The sequence below is a fragment of the Saccostrea echinata genome, unplaced genomic scaffold, assembly GCF_033153115.1.
Source record: "Saccostrea echinata isolate AGI-Se365-2 ecotype Australia unplaced genomic scaffold, CSIRO_AGI_Sech_v1 ptg000012l, whole genome shotgun sequence".
In the NCBI taxonomy this organism is placed as follows: Eukaryota; Metazoa; Mollusca; class Bivalvia; order Ostreida; family Ostreidae; genus Saccostrea; species Saccostrea echinata.
The window spans coordinates 18,651,418-18,675,592 of record NW_026889761.1 but is presented as its reverse complement, the minus strand read 5'-3'; the positions used below and the strand labels follow the sequence as shown (position 1 = coordinate 18,675,592).

General features: G+C 34.6%; 2 protein-coding genes across 7 annotated transcripts; one reads left to right on the top strand and one right to left on the bottom strand.

Annotated features, from left to right (window-relative positions):
* Positions 1-1,022: 1,022 nt before the first annotated feature.
* LOC133186065 (ectonucleotide pyrophosphatase/phosphodiesterase family member 5-like) lies at positions 1,023-4,842 on the bottom strand. The gene is made up of 4 exons (XM_061321346.1): positions 3,812-4,842; positions 3,055-3,237; positions 2,598-2,861; positions 1,023-2,057 (listed from the first exon to the last, which is right to left on the bottom strand). The coding sequence occupies exons 1-4, from the start codon at positions 4,692-4,694 to the stop codon at positions 1,873-1,875; spliced, it is 1,515 nt and encodes a 504-aa protein (XP_061177330.1). The 5' UTR covers positions 4,695-4,842; the 3' UTR covers positions 1,023-1,872.
* Positions 4,843-5,147: 305 nt separating this feature from the next.
* Positions 5,148-23,933, top strand: LOC133185474 (adenylate kinase 9-like). 6 transcript variants are annotated; one of them, XM_061320716.1, is made up of 40 exons: positions 5,148-5,168; positions 5,761-5,925; positions 6,057-6,177; positions 6,286-6,435; positions 6,765-6,877; positions 6,985-7,092; positions 7,792-7,860; positions 7,968-8,096; positions 8,215-8,289; positions 8,464-8,705; positions 8,797-8,977; positions 9,225-9,384; positions 9,570-9,623; positions 10,225-10,260; positions 11,104-11,214; positions 12,114-12,399; positions 12,638-12,865; positions 13,082-13,185; positions 13,550-13,636; positions 13,972-14,007; positions 15,123-15,235; positions 15,409-15,586; positions 15,925-16,040; positions 16,315-16,527; positions 17,107-17,300; positions 17,529-17,625; positions 17,780-17,913; positions 18,190-18,409; positions 18,683-18,871; positions 19,542-19,658; positions 19,931-20,149; positions 20,318-20,531; positions 20,707-20,908; positions 21,015-21,161; positions 21,391-21,608; positions 21,875-22,033; positions 22,189-22,390; positions 22,560-22,658; positions 22,768-22,985; positions 23,280-23,933. In XM_061320716.1, exons 1-40 carry the CDS (start codon positions 5,151-5,153, stop codon positions 23,489-23,491), a joined length of 5,934 nt encoding a protein of 1,977 aa, XP_061176700.1. In that variant the 5' UTR covers positions 5,148-5,150; the 3' UTR covers positions 23,492-23,933. The 6 variants fall into 6 exon arrangements, with proteins under 6 accessions (XP_061176700.1, XP_061176702.1, XP_061176704.1 ...); XM_061320718.1 differs by lacking the exon at positions 10,225-10,260; XM_061320720.1 differs by lacking the exon at positions 11,104-11,214.
* The last annotated feature ends 242 nt before the right edge of the window (positions 23,934-24,175 follow it).

Sequence of the window (24,175 nt, the reverse complement as noted above, 5' to 3'; positions counted from 1 at the left end):
AAGAAAGGCAAGTTCTAACACCCAATGAATTTACTGGTAGTGTGCACCTATAGAATCAACATCCATGCAAGTTTGGTCCAGGTAGGGCTTATAGTTATACATGTGTTTGGAAATGGACCTGCTCCAAAACCTTTTACTATGTTCAATCTTTCTGAAAATTTTGGTCAGATGCAGCATCTGATGCGTATCCCTTGATGAGTCATCCATGTAAGGCTTATTAGTAGTTATTATTAATAGTTACTTGAACAAGTCCACTCATCCAAAAAAATGTAGGTCAGATCCAGCATCTTTAGCAAGTCTGGTTGTTTGTATCCCTATATGCATCTTCCATGCAAGTTTGGTCTAGGTATAGGGCTTATAGTTACTTGGGAATGGACCTGCTCTAAAAACTTCAACCTGTCAATCATCCAGGAAATACAGGTTGAAAGCAAATAGAAGTACTTCTACCTTCCATTGTTGTGCACATACAGTACAATACAGGTTACATGTGTAAGGATATACACTTAAAATTAAGTTGGAATGTTTAATGTTTCTTGCAAAACAGTTAAACTGGTAATCTTTTTTTACATACAGTACATTATAATGCCAGGATTTGATAAATATCTACATGTTCTTCACACATATTCTCATATCATATTGCACATTAAAACATAAAACATTGTAAAAGAATAATCAAATCATCTAACAACTAAAATAAAAAAAAACAGACAACCATTACAAATAATTAAAAAAGAAATATCTACACAGCATTTCATTTCTCTTAAATCATGTACATGTATATACTCTGGAATTCCAGAATAATATCCCTGTGGCTTTGTATAAATTGAGAACTTCTGCATTTAAACCAAGTTCAGCTGAAGACATTACATTAAATTTAAATTAATCAGGACCTAAATGTTAGGGCTGGGATGATACAACTTTTTCTAAATTGATATGTATCACGATATTTGAGCAACGATACGATATGTATCACAATATGTTGAATTGGTTAGAAAATGTCTTTTTTGTATTGAAATGAACAAAACATTTCTTCACATATAAGAATAATTTATTTAAAGTAGTTGTACCTGTTGTAAAAGAAAATAATTTTACACAAGTGGTGTTAATTATTATGTATTTAATATTTATATTAATATTTAGCATATTCATATTTATATATTTAACCCAAAATGTGAAGTAAACAAAGAAAAACGTAAGTCAGAATTGTTTGCGATATTTCGATATTTCTTCATACGTATCGATATGCGTGTCATCCTCACATTGAATCGATATTATCGATTTCTCGATATATCCTCTCAGCCCTACTAAATGTATGAAGCATGGAGGGGGGGGGGGGTCTGTGCAATCATTTGAAGGAAGTACAGTAAATACTGCAGACAAATAGAAAAAATATAATGAAGTAGCTATATAAATGAAATGAAGTTGCTATAAATGTAATGAAGCAGCTATATGTGTAATGAAATAGCTATAAATGTTCACATAACACAGTTTGCACCCATAATAACAAAGCTTAAAAAATTAATCCAAAACTTTTTTGCCATCTACCCAATAAAAGTTCAAAAGTGTTAGAGATATTGTCACAAACAATGTATATAATAAATTATTACTGGATATAACACAGAGAGAAGTAAAATTTATACATAGATCCTATTTAAAAAAAAAATAATAAAATTAACAAACAATGATCTCACAACAGCCACACCCAGATGCAATGTCAATATGAATGTCTAATGTTTTTAGGAGATAATGCTAGCGAAATAAAGATATAACATATCAATTACATCACACATAGACTTTCAATCCAATTTCAATGTACAAGTTTGGCGAGCAAAAATGTTCAATTCTCACAACCAACTTCAACTTTATTTTGTTTTATAAATCATCGCTGCCTTCCTCTTCATCTGATTGTAGCAAAGCTTTGGCCGCTGGAAAATCCCGGAGAGAGGAGGTAACTCTCCCAAAAATTCTTCTTTTTCTGGCCGTGATGCGACTCTGGCGAATGGCTCCAATGCAGTAGATGCCTCCCACCAACGAAGAAAGTACAATTATCACAAAAACTGAAATAGAATATGTCTGCAAGTAAAACTGAATAGTGCAGTAAGCTCAGAAAAACACCAACATCATTCAAGTTAGTTCTTAATTATGAAAACTTTTACATGCAGATTGAATCAGTGCAGGTCATTTTGGTAAGTACAGTGAGGGTACATATATATAATGACTCTCTGTGGAGTTTCACTGCTTGAATTAAATTAATTTCTTGAATTCAATGCAAAAACACATTCATGTAAAATTAAATCTACATGCATTTTATAGAATACAACTATGTCATTCCATCTATTAAAGAAGAACTACATGTATGCTTAATGCACTTTGAGATCCCACACAGTGGCTTTCATATACATGTATAACCAACATTCACTTTATCATATATTCCATTATAATGTCACAGTCTACTTTACCAAATTAAAATTTAAAAATTAAAAAAAAAAAAACTCTCTTTGTTCAAAATTACATTCTGCTCCTATAACTAGTAAATATTTATTTTTTACCACATATTACAACTATCAATTTTTAAAGCTACAGAAAGTAGGTCTTACATGTTATTCCGGTTGTTTCAAATAGTTTCTCTTTAAAATTGGCAGGTTTCCCAGCTGGAGGTGAGATCAGAAGCTCCTTGATTTCTTGCAGTGATCCGTTGTTTGGTGCTGGTTTCACCTTCAGTATTTCACACATCAAGGGATATATATCAACGATATCAATAGGATGGATATGCGTAAAGTTGGATTTGAATGAAGGACCTGATGCCACAAAGAATGGTCGCATTTCCTGGACTTTCTCAGGATCATACCCATGGCCACCCTCTAAAACAGCATTTCAAAAAAAAAAATTGAGAATTCTTAAACATGGGTCAAATTTAACATATATCATTTACTAATAACTCCTCATCATCTGAACTCCAAATAATTATCAATAAGACATTTTCTTTCAATAGGTTCTGCATTTCTATTAATGATTTTTCAAGTTTTGAATACATAAATGCTGTTCAATACTTACTTGGACTGTAATCTTTACGGGTTCGATCTGTAACCATAATATATCCAGCCTTGGCTTCCAGGACTATAGGAGGTACTCTGTAATTCTTTTGAAGATGCATATTTTTCAACTGTTCACTTTCTTTTGTGTATACATAGATATTACTGCAACTCCGTACACCATCCAAAATCTTAGCATGAAATCCTGTAGATAAACAAAATACATGCATAGGAATACAAGTGACTTAACTAAGAAAAAGCATGCCAACTGCTGCCTTGCCCTCTCCTTATAAGACAACTTCCTCTATCAAGTTTTGTATCAATACAAAGGTCTGAGGCCAGTCTGACATAAAATTCATAGGAATCAGTTATTCCTATTGAGAGTTTTTAACTTTGGATCCCTTAATTAATTTGGTCCTCCATAAAGCCAAGGGCTTTATAATTCTTCAGAAGAGTCTTTAAAGACATATCCTTTGTATTCCATGTAAAATTTGAAACCCAATCATTCCAGACCCACCATTATTAATACAATTCAAAAACTGTACCCATGTTTTCATGCATCTCCAATGAAGGGGTCAATATGCTTAATTTTCTTTAAAATGAATCCCCCTTTATCCACAAAAATGTGCCAAGTTTGTTGAAGATTTTAAGAAGTTAAATATCCTAACAATATAATTATAGAAGAAAAACAGCTAATACACATGCCGGTATTGTATAAAGAAAAGTTTGCTAGAGCATTTAGCCGAGGAATGAAAATATTTTATTCCTAAAACACTTGCCTTCCTTTGGATATATAAAAAGCACAGTATCATGATCACGATTTGAGGTGTACCAATTACTGTCAATGCAAGTATCAATATTAACTAATCCTTTGTCAGTTGAAATCATCCCATGATCTCCTGTCAGAATAATATTAGTATTACTTAATAAATCGGTCTCATTTAGTCTCTTTATCAAATACCCAAGTGCAGTATCAACTCTCTCAAGTGCTTTTGTGATCTCTGGACTCTCTGCTCCAAATTTATGTCCAGCTTCATCTGGCTCATCAAAATATAACAAACCAAGATTCACAGGTCTTTTTTCATCTGTAAACCAATCTATTATGTAGTCTACTCTTTGTCTGTAAGACAATGACATATTTCCAGAAAATGCTCTTCCTATAGTTCTTGGTTGGATCCCTTTGATTATTGTCAATCCAGCTGGCCATAGAGCTGATCCAGTATCTCTGGTACCACTTCCTTTCTTGTTTGTCACATAGATCACTTCTTCACCATTGTCAAACCAGCGGGAGTCAAAGTTTTGGAAAAAATAGTCATAATGGAATGTATCATTTAGAAATTCATCTGCAAAAACATTATGAACTACTCCATGGCTCTCTGGATATAAACCACTGATAATCGACATGTGATTTGGATATGTAACTGATGGAAAAACATTTTTGACATACTTCACAGATGAGCCATGTTTTTTGAAATATGAAAAATTAGGAAGCTGATCGCTACGGATGCTTTGTAGGTAATCAAAGCGCAGTCCATCCACAGATATAAGAATTACGTTTGGGACTTTTTGTATTGGTCTTGCATGACCAAAGTAAAAAATGCTAAAACATTCAATAACAAAGCTCAGTATTATTGCTTTGCTTGGTGTCATTGTTGAGATCATGATTGCCTGGTGTAGTATCCAGATGCCCTGCCTACAGCATGCGAATCGGAACTGTTTTCAATTAAGTAACCATGCTCCCTACTGAATATGCTTTCCCTTCTCTGAATGAAAAAGATTAGATTACTCAGAACATTGGAATACGTATAACAATATTCATCAAATTCACTACAAATGCACAATGTGGAATAGTAGCGTATGTCAACACAGGAAATAAGCTGACGCGCATAAATGAGAAAACCGAATGGTTAACGTTACCTAAAATTGTTTAAGGATTTCTTATTTCTTGTTGACCATTATATTTGCTTATTATGTTTTTCGTAAATGCTACAATATATTCAATTTACACATATATTTATTTGGAAGATATTTGCGAACAAGAAAGAAAACCATTTCGGGTTTAACGATCCAAAGGTTCCGGTTACGGAGTTTCACGAACTTCCTTAGATACCAACAACGATGGCGGACAAAACAGAGGTAGGGACTTGCATATGATAAATCTTTTTGTTCCTGTTTATAAACTGATAAATATAATATTGTTTTGTCACTTTTTTCAATAATAACGATTTACATCAAAAATGTGAATAAACTCAAGAACTGTCGATAATAAGGCACACATTTCCATACACAATAATTAGAGATATATCGTGATATTTGATATATATCGATGTTGATATTACTATGCTCCCAAAGTACATGTTTTGAAACATATAGTTAGTGCATTGCAATAAACTGGATTTTTCAGGATTTGCAAAATTTTCCGACAATTTGCATTTTGCAGAAAATCAATGTTCATTTTTTAAAATGCTACTTGACTTTCTCTGTGTGTACTGGATTTTGCTTTTAATGAGTTAATTAGACAAACTAAGTTACTATGAGCATAGTTATGGTCAAAGAATGTAGACAGGAGTTATCATTATGAATGACAAATTGTTTGGATTTGCTCAATTTTGCAACTTTCTTTTAAAATGTACTTTCTTGCAAAACCCTGTGCTAAAACTATCACCCAATGTATTTATAGTCTATTATTTATAATAAGAATGAATTTAGAAATATTTTCTTTTTTAAGTCGCCATCTGGCTTGACAGATGAAGGTGGAACAAGTCAAAAGGACCCAAAGGTCATAAATATGGAAGGAGTCAGTGTTGATCAGACCAAACAAACAACAGAGTCAGATCTTGATGCTCTTTTACAGGACAAGGAGTTAATGATTGATCCCTATAATGAGGATGAGGTATGTATTATGTGATATACATTTATGTCAAAAGATTGCATGTTGTTAATGAGTGCATAAGTCTGAAAATGTAATTAATAATTTAGTAAGATTCCAATGAAATAGTTCAGTGTCTCCTTTTTTTTTTACAGACGGAACTTAGATTCCTGCATTCCAAACCAACATGTTTCATTATAATTGGAAAACCAGGGTCTGGAAAAACAAGCCTGGCTAGAAGACTTGCTTCAGAATGGAAATGTGAACTGATTAATCGTAAGAAGCACATTTTATGAAAATAAATTGCAACACTATCTTTTTGCAATACTCTTTAATTTTTTTTAATTTTATTACTTGAGGACATAATATATGATTTTATTTCAGCTACGGATTTGATCAACCAGCATATACACATGATGACTGAAACAGGCAATAAATGCCAAGAAATTCTTGTAAGAGGAGAGGCAATTCCTGAGGAGATGGTAATTAAAATGATCGAGGAAAAAATCCACTCCCCAGAGGTCACTCATCATGGTAAGATATGATTCTAACACATGTTCTTACACATGTCTTAGCTCTTTGTTGTTATTTATTATCATATGTATTGTAGTGTAAATGTGACTCTGATATTCTGTACAATGAAGCTGTAAATGTGACTTTCGGTGTTCTGCTTAGTGACGATGTTTTGAAGAGTGAGGATGAAAGAAAAGGAATTCCTTTTTTTTAAATTTGATTTCAAAAATTGAGTTGGAATTAGTAGTTGCACACAAAGCACAACATAATGACTAGACACTTGTCTCCAGCTTTAGATATCTGCATGTTATCACTGCTGGTCAATGTTCACCATTGCACTTCATTCACAGGTTATGTGCTTGATGATTTCCCCTGCCTATCTGAGGAAAACCTTTCCATAAAAGACCAAATTGAACTTGTGAAGAATTGGAAACTCAAGCCTGATTTTATCATTAACATCAAGGTTCACATTTTTACAATTTATTTTAAAAACAATATGGTAAACTATTTAATTGTTTAGTGGGGTTAAAGGGTTAAGAATCCTAACCTGGATTACAAAATGATTTATAGATCCCTGATCATGATTTGGAGAAGAGGAGAATAGGTCAGAAAATTGATCCCATGACAGGAGAAATCTTCACTGAGGATGTTTACAACCCAGAAAAACCAGTCAAAGAGGTCAGAAATACATGCACTTTATTAAAATACTTCAAATATGTCATGCTGCACATATTCTCTGGGAGTATTCATTCATGTTTAGGATTCATTTTACACAAATGTATCACTATTTCAGCACATCAATTCCCATTTGTTTTTAATTTTTTTATTGAATTATTTGGTAATATCAGTTAGAACCTGCCAAAGAAGTAAGTATCTGCATGCAGATCAAGATAATGTATACGTAGATATACCAAAGTAGTCGTCAGTTAACTTTGTGTGTACATCATTACACACAGCTATTTTTAAGCTAAGAAATATTGTATGTCTAATAACCCATAAAAAAAACAAGCCCCACAACAACTTGTGTGATTGACAAAATTAATTTGATTGTTAATGCATGAAATAGAATGCAAATACAAACATTAACTACTGAAATATTAGCAACATCAATTATGATATATGAGTTTATCTACATGATAAGTGATTTCAGGCATTTAAGTTGTATATTTCTTCTAACAAACTTACTGCATGCCTGTTGATAAAAATAGCAGTAATGGTGTGTTTAAATGCTTTAAACTAATAGGACATACATGTACATATATGTGGAAAAGAAAAAAACTAAAAAGGTTAAAAACCACAACTAATTAAAAGGATAACTTGTGGCATTAATAAACTGTTAATCGATACAGTGGTAATGTTATTATGTAATGTTGATAGATTAAGGAGGAAGGAGAAGAAGAAGGAGAGGAGGAGGAGGAAGAGGATGCAGAGGAGGCCACACCAGAGGTCAGGGGTCAATTTGTGTCAGGTTTTCTGATGATGTCTTTGTGAACTGATAACAATTGCTGGGTCAGAATCTGTGTATACTATGATATATCCATGTTTTATAACAGGACGGTGAATTTGCATCAGAACTTCCTCCCGATGTGCTGGAGAGACTACTGAGGCGACCTGAAGATTTGGAGGAGCAAGCTAAAGGAAACATCTCCAAATATAAAAATAAAATGCTGCGACTCTTAGAGGTAAGGCTTCATAATTTAGCATAGCTACCTGTGCATGTCAATATATTATACATGTATGTACTGGAAAATGGGCTTATTGCATGCATTTAACGTTGATTCATCATGAATATCTTTTTAGGATTACATGGCAGACCATGATCAGCAATATCTTATTGAAATGGATGGAAATCAAACCATTCCAACACTGTTTAGGGTAATTGAAGTTTTTGTTTTCTTTTAAAGTTATGTTTCTGTAAGTGATTAACTTATATTAATTTGTACACTGTAAAGTGTGTATGTAGACAAATGAACATTGTTCCTTCATAAATATAAGTATACTGACAGTATAGGTATCAGTATAATAACTTACTGTTATAATATTTTGCAGCAATTGCTCTCGCGATTGAACTGCTTTGTCCTGAGACCAGCTGCTGTACCTGTCAGGCTACAGGATCCTGAGGATGACGAAATCCCGGAGGAAATTGAGACGGATGAGTTAATGAGGACACTTGCACCTAAGCAGATGGTGGCCCCTAGGTTTAGATGGAGGAGAAGCCGCTGGTTGAGAAATTGTCCTGTAGCTCTTTATGAAGGGGATATAACTCCTGGCAAACCAGAATTTGCTGTCAGGTATAAACAGCTGAAAAAAAAATTGCATAGACAAAAAAATGTTTCTTGTTAACTTTTCCATTTGTTTTATATGTTATTGTTGTGTTTTCAGCTTTTTGGACAAGATATATGTTTTGTCAAGTGCAGAAGCAATGGAGAAATTTTTAAAGAATCCTCGTCCATACTTGATGGCCCCACAACCCAGGCCACCTTGTAAAATAGCCATTTTAGGTCCCCCTCTTGTAGGAAAAACCACACTAGCACACCTCTTGGCACAGAAGTATGGAGCAAAGGTTAGTATTTAATGTATTCAATATCTCAGTAAAACATTAAATGAGAGCCTTTCACTTTAAATCTTGTTAAATCAGACTGAGCAAGGCAGGAATGTCTTCAAGATTTGAATGTGATTGTGTCATAAATTGATGCAAAGTAGCCATCTTCATTGGTAAAGATGTAATCCCCCCCCCCCCCCACCCCGATTTTACTTTCTCACAATACTGTCTTGTTGCAGTAGAGTACCGGTAAGCATTTTTACTTTAGGTTTTGGATATGGACGTTCTGATGAAACCAAAGATGGAAGAAGAGAAGAAGAAGTACATTGATGAGCAGAAGAAGGAGGCAACAGAAAATGCCATCTCCACTGTCAAAATGAAGATCAAAGAGAAAATGGAGGCAGAGCAGGCTGCAAGAGAAGCAGAAGGTAAGGGGATCTTACAAATCTATACAACAGAGAAATCTTGCTTGTGAAATGCATAACGTTTTGTATGTTATAGAGGTATAAGGGATATAAATAGATGTTTGATCTACATGTGTGTTATTTATTGACACAATGTATTATGACAACAAACTTGGCTTAAATGTTTGACCTTGACCTGCTGTTTACAGAGGCAGCGGCAGCAGAACTTGCTGCACAACAGGCTGAGGAGGAAGCTGAGGAAGGTAGACAACTCTATAAAGCTAGTGTCCTCTGTCCTCAATGCATGACTATCCTCACATCTAAATCCTCAAATCTATCTGTCCTCAATGCATGACTGTACTTACTACACAAACCAATTCTCAAATCTATCTCCTCACTGCATGTATCTGTCCTCGATCACTGCATGATCTGTCCTCACTGCATGATCTGTCTTCATTCTCTCCTCATTGTATGACTTTGTCATCCATTAAATTTTTGCCTTATCCATTTCAATCGCTATAGTACTAAGGTCCTTTCTTCATAGACCAAATTTCTGATGACAGATCATTATTTCCATTAATTTTACTCTTAGAAGAATGATCATGGGTTTCTCTATATTTTAAGTCTACTTTTTAATTACTTTTAAATCATATTAAAGAATCCGTTGAAAATCTGAACAAGTAGCATATAAAAAATAATCTATAGTAAAGAAATCTTTTACATGAATTGTTTAAATTGAAAAATTAAATTGTAATACCTCTAATATTTAAGGCTATACACTTGCATGCATACCTCCCAATAGACATTTTTTATTTGTTGTACACAAAGCTGTATTAAGTAAAACATTTGTTTGCCTCTGATTAGATGAAGAAGGCAAGAGTGGTGATGAAAAAGAGGAAGGTGAGAAAAATTCTGTAGTTACCTCCCCTCTTCCTCTTCATTTACTTCTATATATATCCTCAATTTACATTAATATTCTATCAGTACTACTTGAAGCTTAGAATTTAGAATATTTTAAACCCTTTTTCTGCTAAAATTTCTACAGTCTGTCAAAATTTTATAATGTGTAATGATTTTTTAATTTCCAAATTTTCTTCCAACATTAAAGATATTACTTTGCTTTTTTTCCTGTTAAGACAATTGGGCTAGAAATTTAGTACACTGCAACTCTCTTATAGCATTATATTTAACTTGTTCACTTCTTCATAAATGATCTCTAAACTTAGCACTGCTAGTACGCATCTTGAATGCATAAGATTCTTGGTGACATTAATTATAGATTTATGTAATTAAGCTCTTTCATGAAGTAATGATCAAATCTAAGATGTACAAAATGAAATTATTTCAGACTCAGATGATGATTTTATGGGTATTATAGCTTGAATTCAGGAAAATAAAATGTTTGTTTACTAATTAAAATTCAATCTTTAATTTTTGTGTTTGTTTCAGGAAAATATCATTAAACTTGCATTTGCAGTTTTCAATTATTTCTGAGCTGTTTTTGAATTCATGCATGCATGTGATTTTGAATGCTATCATACTTTTACAATTTTTTTTAAATTTAGCTTGTGTGTATATTAATAAACATGTATATTTTTCTTCAAGAACTATAATAGAATCATGTTTATTTGACAGTTAATCATTTAAAACAAAGTCTCTTCTTGAGACAAGAGTTTGCACCTGGCTGTAACTTGACACAATCTCACCTGTTTTTACTGTAACAGAGTTTGTTTTTCTGACCAGATCCTAGTGCTACTGATACCAGCATGGTCAAAGAGGGTGAGGAAAAAAGTGAGGAATCTCCTCCAGAAGAGACTAAACCTGAGGAAGGGGCGGAGTCTAAGGAGGTCAAAGGTCGGCAGATCTGGCTAGGAACTTGTAGTGTTTTTGGGCTTAACTATAAACCGCCTTGTTCCTGCTACTGTTGGTTATTAACCGCTTTCTTATTTCCTTCAGCCTTGTTCCAGAATTGGTGGCAGTTCTTTTTATTCTGGGAAAAACTGTTTCTTTCCATTCTGCTAAATTTACTGTATAGGGGTTAAAATATTCAGGTGTATATATTTTTCCTTTTGGCACCTACAATCTCAGGTGTTTGAAATTGGGCAACTAGTAAATATTACTAGTACTTATATAGTGACTTTTTAAGCATATAAATTATCTACTTTTTTGTATTTGTGATTTATTGATGGAATGAATATAGCAAAAATGCACACCACTAGTTATTTTCCCCCTATACAGTAAATGATTCAAATTCTAGTGTTTTAAAGGTATGCAGATTTGAACATATTAACTCTTACAAATGTAACCACAGCTAGTTACAATCCTTGTGTGGTTGACAGCTTTGTAAATGAGCTGTTTTAATATCTTTTTTTAATCAAGGATTCTGCTTGCCAGTATATTGCTTCTCCTGGAAAGATAACCCATTCTGCCAGTTACTTATTGATAATTAACAATTTTACCAGCTTGTTTATTACGTTGAGAATGCTAACAAATGCTAAGGTAATATTTAAAGCTTAGCTTGAAATTCAATGTATTAACAAAATACTTCATACTAATTTTTTCTCCACTAAAGGTCCCTTTTTTAACAACTTTGTGATGTTTATTTTTTCAGCCAGAAAAATAAATGCCCAGATAAATTGTGATTTCTGTCATTCCCACGTATGTTTAGATTTTTTAGAGTTTAAGACTTATGAACCAAAAATTCATCTTAGATTTCAAAACGTAACACAACATTATATTTTTGGACATAACAGAAGAAGAAGAGGAGAAATCCGGTGAAGAGGGCGGTGAAGAGAAAGCAGAGGAAACAAAGACTGAGGAGAAATCCGAGGTCACCTCCTCCACGGAGCCTCCAGCCCCTCCTCCAGCCCCTGAAGTCGACGAGACCCACCCAGAGGTCATCACCATGGTAGAGGCCGCTATTAAGCTGGCAGAGGAACATCAGATCACCCTCCCCCCAGAGGCATATATTGAGGTTCTGGAAGTGGCAATTAAAGATGCAGAAAAAGAACTCAGAGAAAAGACCCCAGATGGACCTATGTAAGTGTAAAGAGATATTTTTCCTGCTTAGAATTTTGATAAATCATTGGGGGTTTTTTTTGTTTTGTTTTTTATGGAGAAGTTTTGAATTCATTTATATTATATCACAGAGATTTATGTTTCATTATTAAATACCCTCTTCAAAACCTGTATTATTTGGTGCTTTCTTTTGCACTGATATTTTGTTGAATTTGAAGGACAAATTTTCTTTTAAAATCTATCAAAATTCTTTGTATAGACATGGTGGATGGGTTTTGGATAACTTCCCAAAGACCAGAGACCAGATGAACATGTGTATAGAGAAGAATGTGATGCCTGATGACATCATTCTGCTACAAGACAAGGAGAACAGCGAGTTTCTGATCAGGCGCTTCTATCAGATGAACAAGGAGGAGATTGACGCAAAGATAAAGGCTCGCAAAGAGGAGGAGGAGCGCAAAAGGAGGGCCATTGAGGAAGAAAGGAGGTAGGCAGGGAGGAGTTCATTAAGATTTGTCGGATTAGAGGTGCAATCCAAATTCTCCTCAATCAATTGAGAAAGTATCTAAAATATTTGAGAATGTTCTGATTAATAATGCCCTGAAAACAGTTGTAAAGGAACAAGAAAAATAAATGAAAGTTATTAAAGTTAAAGAAATGGTAGATTATTGGTTGAATATTCAAGATATTTTTTAATATTAAGAAGGAGGGAGGAAGAAGAGAGAAAAGCAGCTGAAGAAGCAGCGAGGAAGGCAGCAGAAGAAGAGAGATTGAGGAAACTTGCTGAGGAAGAGGGCGAGGAAGGTGGTGAGTTATCTTCCTTGATCATCTTCATATCATATTATCCATTTCATGTTCACAAATAGAATCATTGAGGAATAATTTCATTGCTATCATGACATCAAGATTTCTATAAACATGAACAAGATATCTTGCCTCATCAGATTCATCATGTCAACATGTGTGAAGTGAAATTTCACCACATGAATTTTGCTGAATGCTGATGCACGGTGATTCAAACCAGAGCATGTGTGGCTTACATTAAAAAAAAAATTACATTTACTACTGTTCATTAGACAAAGTGTTTATCACCAGGATACAGAAAATAGCTTGAATTTATTGCCACTGTGTGTCACCACTACATAGACTTGGCACCATTTCTGAAATTTAGGTGAGACGGCTGAGGAGGGCGAGGAAGAAGAAGTCGAGGAGAAGACTGAGGAGCCAGAACAGGAGGAGACAGCTGAACCTCCTAAAGGTAACCCCACTGTCCACTCCTCACTGTTGGTCCTCTCACTGTAAATGTGCCCTCTGGTGTTGTGTGCTGTGTATTGTGTAAGGGGAGTTAACCCTATTGGTATCATTATGGAAGTGTTTTTTGTGGAATTTTTATAAAGTTATAGAGCTAGTAGAATCAATAAAAGCATGGGTGCTAGTTAACAACTGTTAGTGGGAATGGTATTTCATAGATAAAATTCTGCTATCATGCTATGTGTTGTGGTGTAGTAAGATTGTAGTAAGATTGTATAAACTTCATTGTGTTTATCAGAATGTAAAAATTGCATTCATAGAAGCATAAACTTGCATTGGTAGATATGAGTTCTCCCTCACCATCAGTTTCATCTTCAGGTTTGTGTCTGGTTATCATACTTTTATTTCATACTAGCTTATGTTCTCACAAAAATTCTTAGTGCTTTGTATTTATGCTTCACTATGTATATTTCAATTGTAGATATATGTATTATATTCCATTACATGTATATCAATACTTTACACTTTCTGTTAGTTTTAAACCCCTGCTTTTAGCATGTGTTGACTTTTTTGCATGCTATATTTCAGGATCTTATATTTTATCTCTTTGCACTTTTTAGGTGTAAAAGATGTATATTGCACATTTCAGTACTATATAACTTTAATCAATTCATATATTTACTGATTCAATATTGTGATGAACTTCCACATTTTTGATATTAAATTATATATATATGTATATATATTAAAAAAAAAAAAAATCAATGTCTTGAAAGTTTGTTGAAATATTTTAAAAATTATGTAATTAAAAAAAAATTAATAAAATTATTTTTTGTCTACCTTAAACCACTCAAATTTTGCAGACATTTTTGGTAAATATTGAATTTCTTATGAATCAATCTTCTGTTTGTTCCAGAATTCATTTTTTATGACAAATAACTATGAGCATAGGAAAGAATTTTACATATATTTCATTATTTTACATATATTTCTTTATTTTACATAGATTTCTTTATTCAAAGTTGGTTTATGATTCATCCTTTCAACATAGATTTATGAATTAATTGGCTTGTTTTCACCAACATATGCTCTGCATTTAATGAGTTGTCTTTCATTGAAAGAATACTCTTATTAACTACAAGTCATAGATGACTAAAAATGTCTCTAACCCACAATATATACATAAATCTGTCCCAGTTATTAATTTTTCTTCTTTCAGATATATACCCTAGCTACTTATTCACATTTTTTTCCATATGAATTTTTTTTATATTATTGTCTTTCTCACATGAAAATTTGCAAATACAAATTAATAGTAGTTATTCTAAAATCACAAAATGAAAATGTTGTGCTCATAATTTTATTACATTGCAAAGTTTGAGAAGCTAAGTCTGTTGGCAGTATTTACTTATTGAGATTTTTTTATAGATTTTAGATCTCTACTCTTTATTACATATTTTACACTTCATTGTATCAATGTCATGTTTTAACAGAGGAGGAGGAAGAACAAAAATCAGAAGTAGAGACCACAAAGACCAGTGACCCCGCCCCATCCAGCATAGGGGAGGAGGAGGGGTCAAAGGTCAAGATACAGGAGGATGAAAATGTGAGTATAAGACTACGCTGGGATCTTATTATTATTAACAATTTTCTTAGATCTGGTGGAAAAGAGGTTTGATTGTTGTGTTTTGTAAAGCATATAAATGAAAATTGTTATAATTGCTACAAAGTGGAAATTCTTCATGCAAAAAATAAAATTGCTATTTTTTTTCTTTTCAGAAACTTCCAACAGGACCAGAAATTGAGGAATTCAAAGAGAAGAGGAAGGAGTTTGACAGGGAATTCCAGAATGTTCTGGCTACTCTAGCTGGAGGAAGCAGCATGGAGCCTATAGCTATCGAGGCCGAGGATAAGTCTGTCGAAGAGGTGTACAAGGAGTCCATAGAAAATGTGGAGAGTAAGTTCTCTGTTGTGAACAACTCTTAAAGCACATATATCATCTCCGTTCATGTACTCATATGTTACATAGTAATTACATTTGTCCATAGGACCATTTTCTGTTCTGTGGTAAATTACTTGTACTATTATACTGTGGTACATTGATTGCATTTGAATAATGGTACATTGATTGCATTTGAATACTGGACCATTCATCTACTTTGACAGGTGATTTTTTTTACATTATTATACCGATTACATTTGATTACAAGACTGTGTGAGGACTCTTTGAATGTTCTGGGAGGCTACTATTACAATATTATGTTGTGATAACATTTTGATTACATTTGATTACAGGACCATTCCTGTACTCTGGTTGGGAGTATCAGGGAGCTGATGTGGATGAGGAAGAAGAAGATATGGAGGCTGATGCTGCAGCAGCTGAAGAAGAGGAAGAGGAAGGAGGCGAAGAGGTCAGTCAAAGGGAGATAACTTGACTTCAAAACTCAAATTTCCATCTGAAAATCTAAGAAATTAGAATAAAATCTTCCAAAATAAAAACTGCTCAGCAGTTTGTGGACATACATATGGAGGACTAAAAAAAATCTTATGAACTGGAAAATAATGTCACCTGTCTTGCAGAAAATGCATTTAAAGTTTTTAAGGAAACAAGTCAAATTTTAAGAGTTACAGTTGCTTAAGGTTGAAGACTAGTATTTGTACATGTATCATAAATTCTCTTTCAAGGAGGAAGATCCAAACAGGAACAAGAAGAAGCCACTTGGAGACACGAACCACTTCTGTCCTGTGGCACTGAAGGAGAACTTTGTCCTGTACCCCGGAAACCCTGAAATATCAGCCAAGTACAGAGAGAAGGTGTATTACTTCTCCACTAATGAAGCCAGGGAAAAATTCCTCACCAATCCCACAGACTTCCTCCCAAAACACAAACCACTGGATGTAAGCATTTGTGTGGAACTTGAAGCTATTATATGTAAATAAAGGAATTAACAGTAAAACACAGTAATAGTGAACACACTTATAATGAATTTACACTTACAGCATAGTGATTTTCATTCCCTGTAGTTTTATAATGTATAATGAACTTATTGAACAAAATGTTTTGCATTTATAAGGACAAAATTGACCATCCTTGATACTTCTCTGTAAGCTTGTATCATAAGGATGGGTCTGCTTAAATGTTTGTCGAAGATGTCATATAAATACAAGAAGTTTGTATCATACATCACGTTACCATATAGCCACTATGAATTTAATAAAAATTTTAAGATAATGTCATATGTATAAACTTTGTGAACTTCAGTATGATGTTGTGAATTTTTTTTTTCATATGAAGATTTTTCAGACAAGAAAGAAACATTGAATATTTCTGATTGTTTTGCCTAATGAGAGTTTTTTGTTTTTTTTTCTAAAATAACATTATTTTTGTTTTAACTGAACACTGCCAATAAGAATGTCAAAGAATGTATGAAAATTATATTCATGAAAATTAATCTGATTATTGTTCTTATATTATAGCCCCCTCCCATTCGTCTGTTGATTCTGGGAGCCAGAGGTGCTGGTAAATCTCTTCATGGCCGACAGATGGCCAAGAGGATGGGTCTATTCCACATCTCCTTCAAAGATCGCCTCCAGGAACTGATCATTGCCAAAACCAGGAAGAAGGTCGGACCGGAGTATGAGGAGGATAACCAGGAGGAACCAGAAGAGCCGTAAGTATTAAACTGTAGTAACCAGACAATCATCTATCTGCCAAAAATTTATATCACTAACAAATGGAAAATGAAACATGAAGACTATATACATGTATCTAATGGTTCAAAATGACTAGGATAACTTTTCATAAATGACATTTGTTATACTTGTATAATGCATGTAAGTTTAAGAGGAAAAAAAGGAAAAATGAACCAGAAATAATTTATACAATGACTGTTTGATAGAGATGAAGATGAGGATGAGGCGGCCATTACAGATCCTGATGGAAACCCAGTGGAAAAGCCAGCTGAGCCCTCGGACAGCAAAGAAAGTGGTGGAGAGGTTAGTCACATCAAATATTACCAGGGGGTAATACTGATTCAGTATTTCATGTACTGGTTAGCTTTTAACATTGATTCAGTTGTTTGTTATTTAGTTTTTTTTCTGTGGACTTTTTCTTGTCAGATACCTTACTGACTATTTTTGTTTGTGACAGGAGAAGGAAGAAGAGGAGGTAGAGTTTACTGAGGAGGAGGAGGCCATTAAAGCTAACCTGGAGTCAGATGAACCCCTCCCTGCTGAGGTCCTGGACACAATTGTACCTGCCTGGTGGAACAAAGAGCCATTCAAGTGAGTTGCTTTCCCAATTGCATATATAACTCATCCTCCAAAATATTTTTACAGCACACACAATAAAGCTCCAGTTTACATTTAGCCAATACAGACAGATGCAAAAAAAAACTCTGAGCTAAATAAGAAAGTATTTTGCTGTCTTAATTTTTTATTTTAAATCTGATTCGGTTGATTTACATCAAAGTAGTCGTTTTTGTTTTCTTTTAACTTTTCCAAATGAAAAAGACTTGACTTTTTAGTGGAATTTATTTGTATGAAATTTATTTTTAACAGATCCACTGGGTTTATTCTGGAAGGATTCCCTAGAACCAGTGAGGAAGCTAAATACATGGCAGAAATGGGGCTGTTCCCCGACTCTGCCCTCATCCTTAATGTAGAGGACAGTGACGTCATCGCTCGACTTCTTCCTCCAAAACTTGACAAATGGAGGGTTAAGAGAGACAGGAGATTAGAGAAGAAACGCAAGAAGAAGGAGAAGGCTCAGAAAAAGAGGGTAAGTGTTTAAAATTGTTGCTTCTTTGATGTACATCTCACATCTAATGCTTGAATTATGTGTACGCTAATACAATGTATTTTGAAATTACATTTTTCTTCTTGTGGGATTTACATGTATGTATGAAATTTCAAAGAAAAGAAACTGTTATACCGATAGTTTAGTATGTGGAATGAATATTTGATGATCTGATGATGCACCATTTTTGTTATGAGAGAGGGAAACAATGGAATTTGAATTTTTATGTTTATTTTGGAATGTTGAAAATTGTAGGAAGCAGCAATTCAGAAGAGGAGAGAGGAGCTCCTCAAGGAGCAGGAAGAGAGAAGAAAGGAGAGAGCAGCAGAGAAGGCTGCAGCCAGAGAAGATGGTGATGAGGAGGAAGAGGCAGAAGAAGAAGAAGAGGCAGAGGAGGAGGAAGAGGAGGTTGATATTGAAGCTCAGCTAGCCGAGGAGTTTGAGGTAACCCTTGTCAAACTCACTGTCTTAAATACTGTATTCAGGGAAATTTTCACCCCCGTTTTATTTTCACCCCTTTCGCCCTACTCACAGGTGGGCGAATTTAAAATGGGGCGAATTAAAAAAAAAACAGTGTAATTTCTTAATCAGAATTGTGACTGGGCGAATTTAAAATGGAGCAAACTTGTTTACAAGTGTGAAAGATCGAAAATAACATGGGGCAAAAATAACCCTGTATACAATAATGAGACTCTTCTTGGACTGTCAGCCAAACTTTATTGCAGATTTATGATAAGAATAAAATAACAGTATCCCTTCTTCATGTAATGGTCGCCCGCGTGGCGCAGTGGTTAGAGCATCTGCTCTAGAGTCGCGAAGTAAGGAGTTGATCCTTATGTCGCGGGTTCGAATCCCACTGTGGGACATGGAGACCGGTCCTTCAGATGAGACCGTATAAACCGAGGTCCTGTGTCACAGTGCGTGCTGGCACGAAAAAGATCCCTCACTGCTCAATGGCCGTAAGTGCCGAGTATAGGACAAAATTTGCAGCTTTCTACCGGCAAGTGGTGGCGTCTCTATATGAGTGAAAAATTCTCGAGAGGAACATTAAACAAAATACAATCAATCAATCAATCTTCATGTAATGACACTATGATTTAATTTGTGTCTGTAGGAAGAGGAGGAAGAAGAAGAAGAGGAAGAGGAACAAGAGGAGGATGCCACAGACAGAATGAGGAATGACCTCAATGAGGTGTATGATAATGACACCAACAAACTCGCAGCTGTACAGGTAATTTGTTGTGGATGAGTGAGAAAGTGTAATTTAGAACAGGAAACATCTAGGGTCTTTTCAAAATTAAATCTATTAAAAAAATCAAAATAAAAACTGTCAAATTTCATTATCTTGAACTTGATGGAGTCAAGAAAACACTTCAAGATATTTGTGGACTGGATATTGAGGTTAAAGGATATAAAGAAAAATTGTGATTTCCAACTCACTTATCCATTGTATTTGAGGTACAGAAGTTCAACTGTATATGTTTTTTTTTTTTTTTGTTTTAGGAAACTCTAGAGGAAATCTCTGTTCCACGAGTGGCAGTGGAAGCTGGCAGGAAGCCACATATTGTTAGATACTCCATGTCTAAGGGCTTGAAGCCATTCATTGACTTCAGACATAGTATGTTTGAGAGGGTCTACCCCGTCAATGAGAGGCTGGCCAATAAAATGCTGCAAACTGGTTATAAACAACCAAGCAAGTTTGGCAGATGGTGTCCAGTCAAGGTAATTACTTTTTATTTATCTTCAAGAGAGGAGAGCTTTACTATAAATTTCTTAAGAATCATTTATGCTTTAAATAATTTCTTCATAGTTTTTTTATTTACATGGTAATGTGCCGAAAGATCACCCATTGAATGGTATTTGATGTACTACTTTTTCAATTTTTTTCAGTTATATGAGGGAGATGTGATCCAGCCAATGAATGGACTCGGATTTCCAACATATCCTTGTATCTATCGGCAACATATCTACTTCATGTCCTCTCCTTCAGCTCGAGAGGAGTTCTCTAAGAACCCCATGCTGTACCTCACACAGAACATCTCCAGACCAGTGGTTCCAATCAGATTGAGCATCATTGGACCACCAAAGTCAGGCAAAACATCATGTATGTGGTGGCTACATTTATAACAAATTATTCCTAGCATGCATTTTGCTTGATATTTATTTTTGGAACACATTTTTTTGTATGTACAGTTTAGAATAATCTGCCTGCTGTATATTCTGTATAAAATAAGAACTATGCATGTTTATTCCATTTCCTGTGTATTTTGTACTTGCAGTGGCTAACAGGTTTGTGAGTGAGTATGGCTTGGTCAGGTTGTCCATTGGAGAGGCCATGAGGAGAGTTCTAGTTGAACAACCCAAAACAGATCTAGCTAAGTCCATTACCAAGCACCTGGTCAAAGGACTGACCATTCCTGACGAGCTGGCCGTCCAGGCTTTAGATGTCTGTCTAATGGACATGAGATGTCAAACCAGAGGGTGAGTTAACACTGCCAGTTCTCCAATGCTAGCCAGTTATTTTTTGAAACATATAAAAGAAAAGAACGATTTAAAAACAAATTTACAATTTTTTTTAACCTATTAGGTATGTGTTGGATGGCTATCCGATGACCAAGAAACAAGTGGACTTGATGACCGAGTGTAATATTATTCCAGTCAGGGTCATTGAGTTAATTATGGACAGCAAAGAAATCATGGTTAGGGGAATGAGGGACCGCATTGCCCCCACAAGGTAAATCTGTCCCAGTATTGTGATAAAGTAGTGCAATTAATAAAATGTAATAACTGCATGGATGGGATACTGGTAATTGACAAATTAAGGAAAAAATAAACTTTCATGGGAGTTAATGTATAAAATATTGTATTTTCTTGATATCAAAGAATTTGTTTTAAAACAAAAATAAAAAATTGATCCTTTGATCATTTTGTAAATGTTACTTAAGTTTGTGGGATTTTTGTAGGACCCTGCCTCTGCATGATAGCTCTCAGATCCTGGCTGTGAAATTAGCAGCCTACCATAAGGAGGTGGGGGCTGTCAAAGAATGGTACACGAAAGAACACATGAATCACAAGTTGATCAGTGGTGAACGATCAAAGTGGTGGGTATGGAATGCTGCTCTCGACATCTCCAAAAAGAGTGTGTCACAGATACAGATCTACCTAAAGAGGATAGGAGAGGGTGGGTGTTATACTTACATATGTAAATCTTTAAAAAAACAAGCAAACGGCAATTAACTAATGTGTTTATACATGTAATTATTTGTTGGCAAATACATGTACTAGAATGGAAGTACATGTACTATAATTTTCAGCAAAAATTTACTCATGAATTCTTTCAGCTCCACAAAGTTTTCAAGTCGAAATAATAATAAAATGCTCAATGTAACATCTTTATTTTTGAATCAAGTCACCACACTCCATGTTTAATGTCCCACATATGTACAGGTCAAGCTGCTTCCATTGCCGACATGTGCATCACACCAAACGAGTTCCTGCAGCGCATGGGTGACTTTGGTCAGTATTGTCCAGTCAGCCTGGCCGACAAGAATGAGCTCATCGACTGCTCCACCACTGTGTCTCTCAGATATGCTGCCGAGTATAGAGGTTTGTGATCAGTGCTACCATTTTATCACCTGTCTGTATAATTGTTAGGAAGAATGAATACAATCTTGCTTTGACTTATTATGCATTGCTTGCTTGTTAAATTGTGAAATTTTTGTCTTTTTTAGCTGTTTACAGTAAATATGTGCTTTTTTCAGGACATTATTATAAAATGGCTGGTCAGAAGGAACTGAACAAGTTTTTGGACGACCCAGAGAAATATGTTCCCCCTCTGGCCCCCAACAAACTTCCCCCTCCAGAGCTCCTCCCCAACAGACACACCCCTGCAGATGTAAAAGCCTCCCAGGAGATAGAGTTGTTAGGATATTGCCCTGTCACATTCTTGGATGGACATTGCAGGTTTGTTCTGTGATCCCCCCATTTGTACTGTGATTACAAGCAGCAGATCTTTCATGTTAAAGATTCCAGTTCTATGGTGTATTGTAATAATGATCAGTACTGGTATCGTTCAACATTTGGATAAAAGTCTTGCCACAATTTGTAACTGTATTTTGCTTTGTGATAACAGATATGAAGCCATCGTCCCAGGGAAACCAGAATTCATTGCAGAGTACAGAGGAAAATTCTTCTATTGTGAATCAGAAGAAAAACTTCTCAAATTTATGAAGTGAGTAATTGCTTTCATTTCATAGAACTGCTGTAAATGTGCTTTTGAAAATTGGTCAAATAATTGCATGCAGACATTGTCTTTCATATTGATTTTGTAATACTCCTAGAACACCAGAGAAGTATTATGATTTAAAGCTTCCCCACAAGCTCCCCCCTCCCAAGGAGCCCCTCCCAGTGACTGGACTCCCCATGCTGGGATACATGGAACAGTCCTGTGCCACTGCATTGGTCAAGGCTCTGACAGCCTGCGGAAACTTCAAACCAAAATACCCATTCCTTAATTCAAGTCGGTCAGCTCTTATGTATGTGGCCTATCATCTTAAAGGTATGTGAGAAACTGACTTGTTGAAATCAATTTCCTGAAAGAATTAAAGTCATACATGCTGTGTACTAATGATCTTATTTTAGACAATGAATGAATACAACAAAACATATTTACTCGTACATTAGCTTCAAAGGATGTGACCATGTTTTGTGGGCAACATGTTCTTATGCAGTTGAGAATTACAATGAATTTACAATTTGAATACTTTACATTGTCATATATATTAATATATAATGGCTATACTTCAAGTATATGTGTAGATATATTATGTTCTGTCATAATTTTTGTCTTCAGCATATAATCCCAAGAGTTCTGACTACGTAAGAAAAAAGTACAAGAAAAAATTACAGAAATTTGAAGAAACTTGTCAACTGATCCGTTACCTCGGGGACAATATGACTGTGAGATACCGTGCTCCCAATGATCGCCCTGGTGATTTCGACAACAAATTAGAAACATTCTTTGCTCTTAGAGGAATTGAACCAACAACAACATGGATGGTCTGAAATAGAACTACTTATTTCTGTCTCTGTGAAAATGACTCCCCATTTGAGAATTCTAAGTGCATTATTTGTGTGAAAGGTGCTCATATGAAATCCGCTGATTACTCTTTTTATAGTCTTATATTGTAACAACTAACAGATGTTAAAATACTGCTGACTGAAATTATACTTCACACCAAAGGAAGTTTAAAGTTACCCTCTGTCAACCTTTTTTATTATTGTTGTACAAAATCTACACTGGAGACAGGCCTTGTTACGAGAGTGTATTGGAAGAAATCCTGTTACGCCTTCTATTTATATGACTGTGTCTTTATTCTGTGATAAAATTGTAATACATTATTTTGTATTGTTGACATTGTGTATTTGAAGAATCAGATTATGTCTACAGAATTGAATTGTAAAGTTGTGGATATCCGTCCAATAAAATGTCATAAAGAAAAACTCAGGATGTTTTATTTCTCATTTCATTTCAGCTGAGCTTACAGGTGATTAATTGCGTATACTGCAAGTCATTGTTTATGGGCATCCAAAATTTTTCTCTTTCATGGAGAGATAAATTCATGGGTAATATGAATACATAGAAGATTCAATTAACCAATATATTATCAAAGTTATACTCATTCATGGGGATGTAAACTTGTGGCTGAGGGCAACCCACAAAATCAACAAAGTTTGATGATGATGATT

What these genes read in the sequence shown, in the direction of transcription:
- LOC133186065 (XM_061321346.1), bottom strand. Translation starts at nt 4,694, where the DNA reads ATGATCTCAACAATGACACCAAGCAAAGCAATAATACTGAGCTTTGTT. An exon ending in CCGTAAAGATTACAGTCCAA is followed by an intron (nt 2,862 to 3,054) that starts GTAAGTATTGAA and finishes ATGCTGTTTTAG; the next exon opens with AGGGTGGCCATGGGTATGAT. An exon ending in TGAAACAACCGGAATAACAT is followed by an intron (nt 2,058 to 2,597) that starts GTAAGACCTACT and finishes ATTCTATTTCAG; the next exon opens with TTTTTGTGATAATTGTACTT.
- LOC133185474 (XM_061320716.1), top strand. An exon ending in AAACCAGAATTTGCTGTCAG is followed by an intron (nt 8,706 to 8,796) that starts GTATAAACAGCT and finishes TTGTGTTTTCAG; the next exon opens with CTTTTTGGACAAGATATATG. An exon ending in CAAAACACAAACCACTGGAT is followed by an intron (nt 16,528 to 17,106) that starts GTAAGCATTTGT and finishes CTTATATTATAG; the next exon opens with CCCCCTCCCATTCGTCTGTT.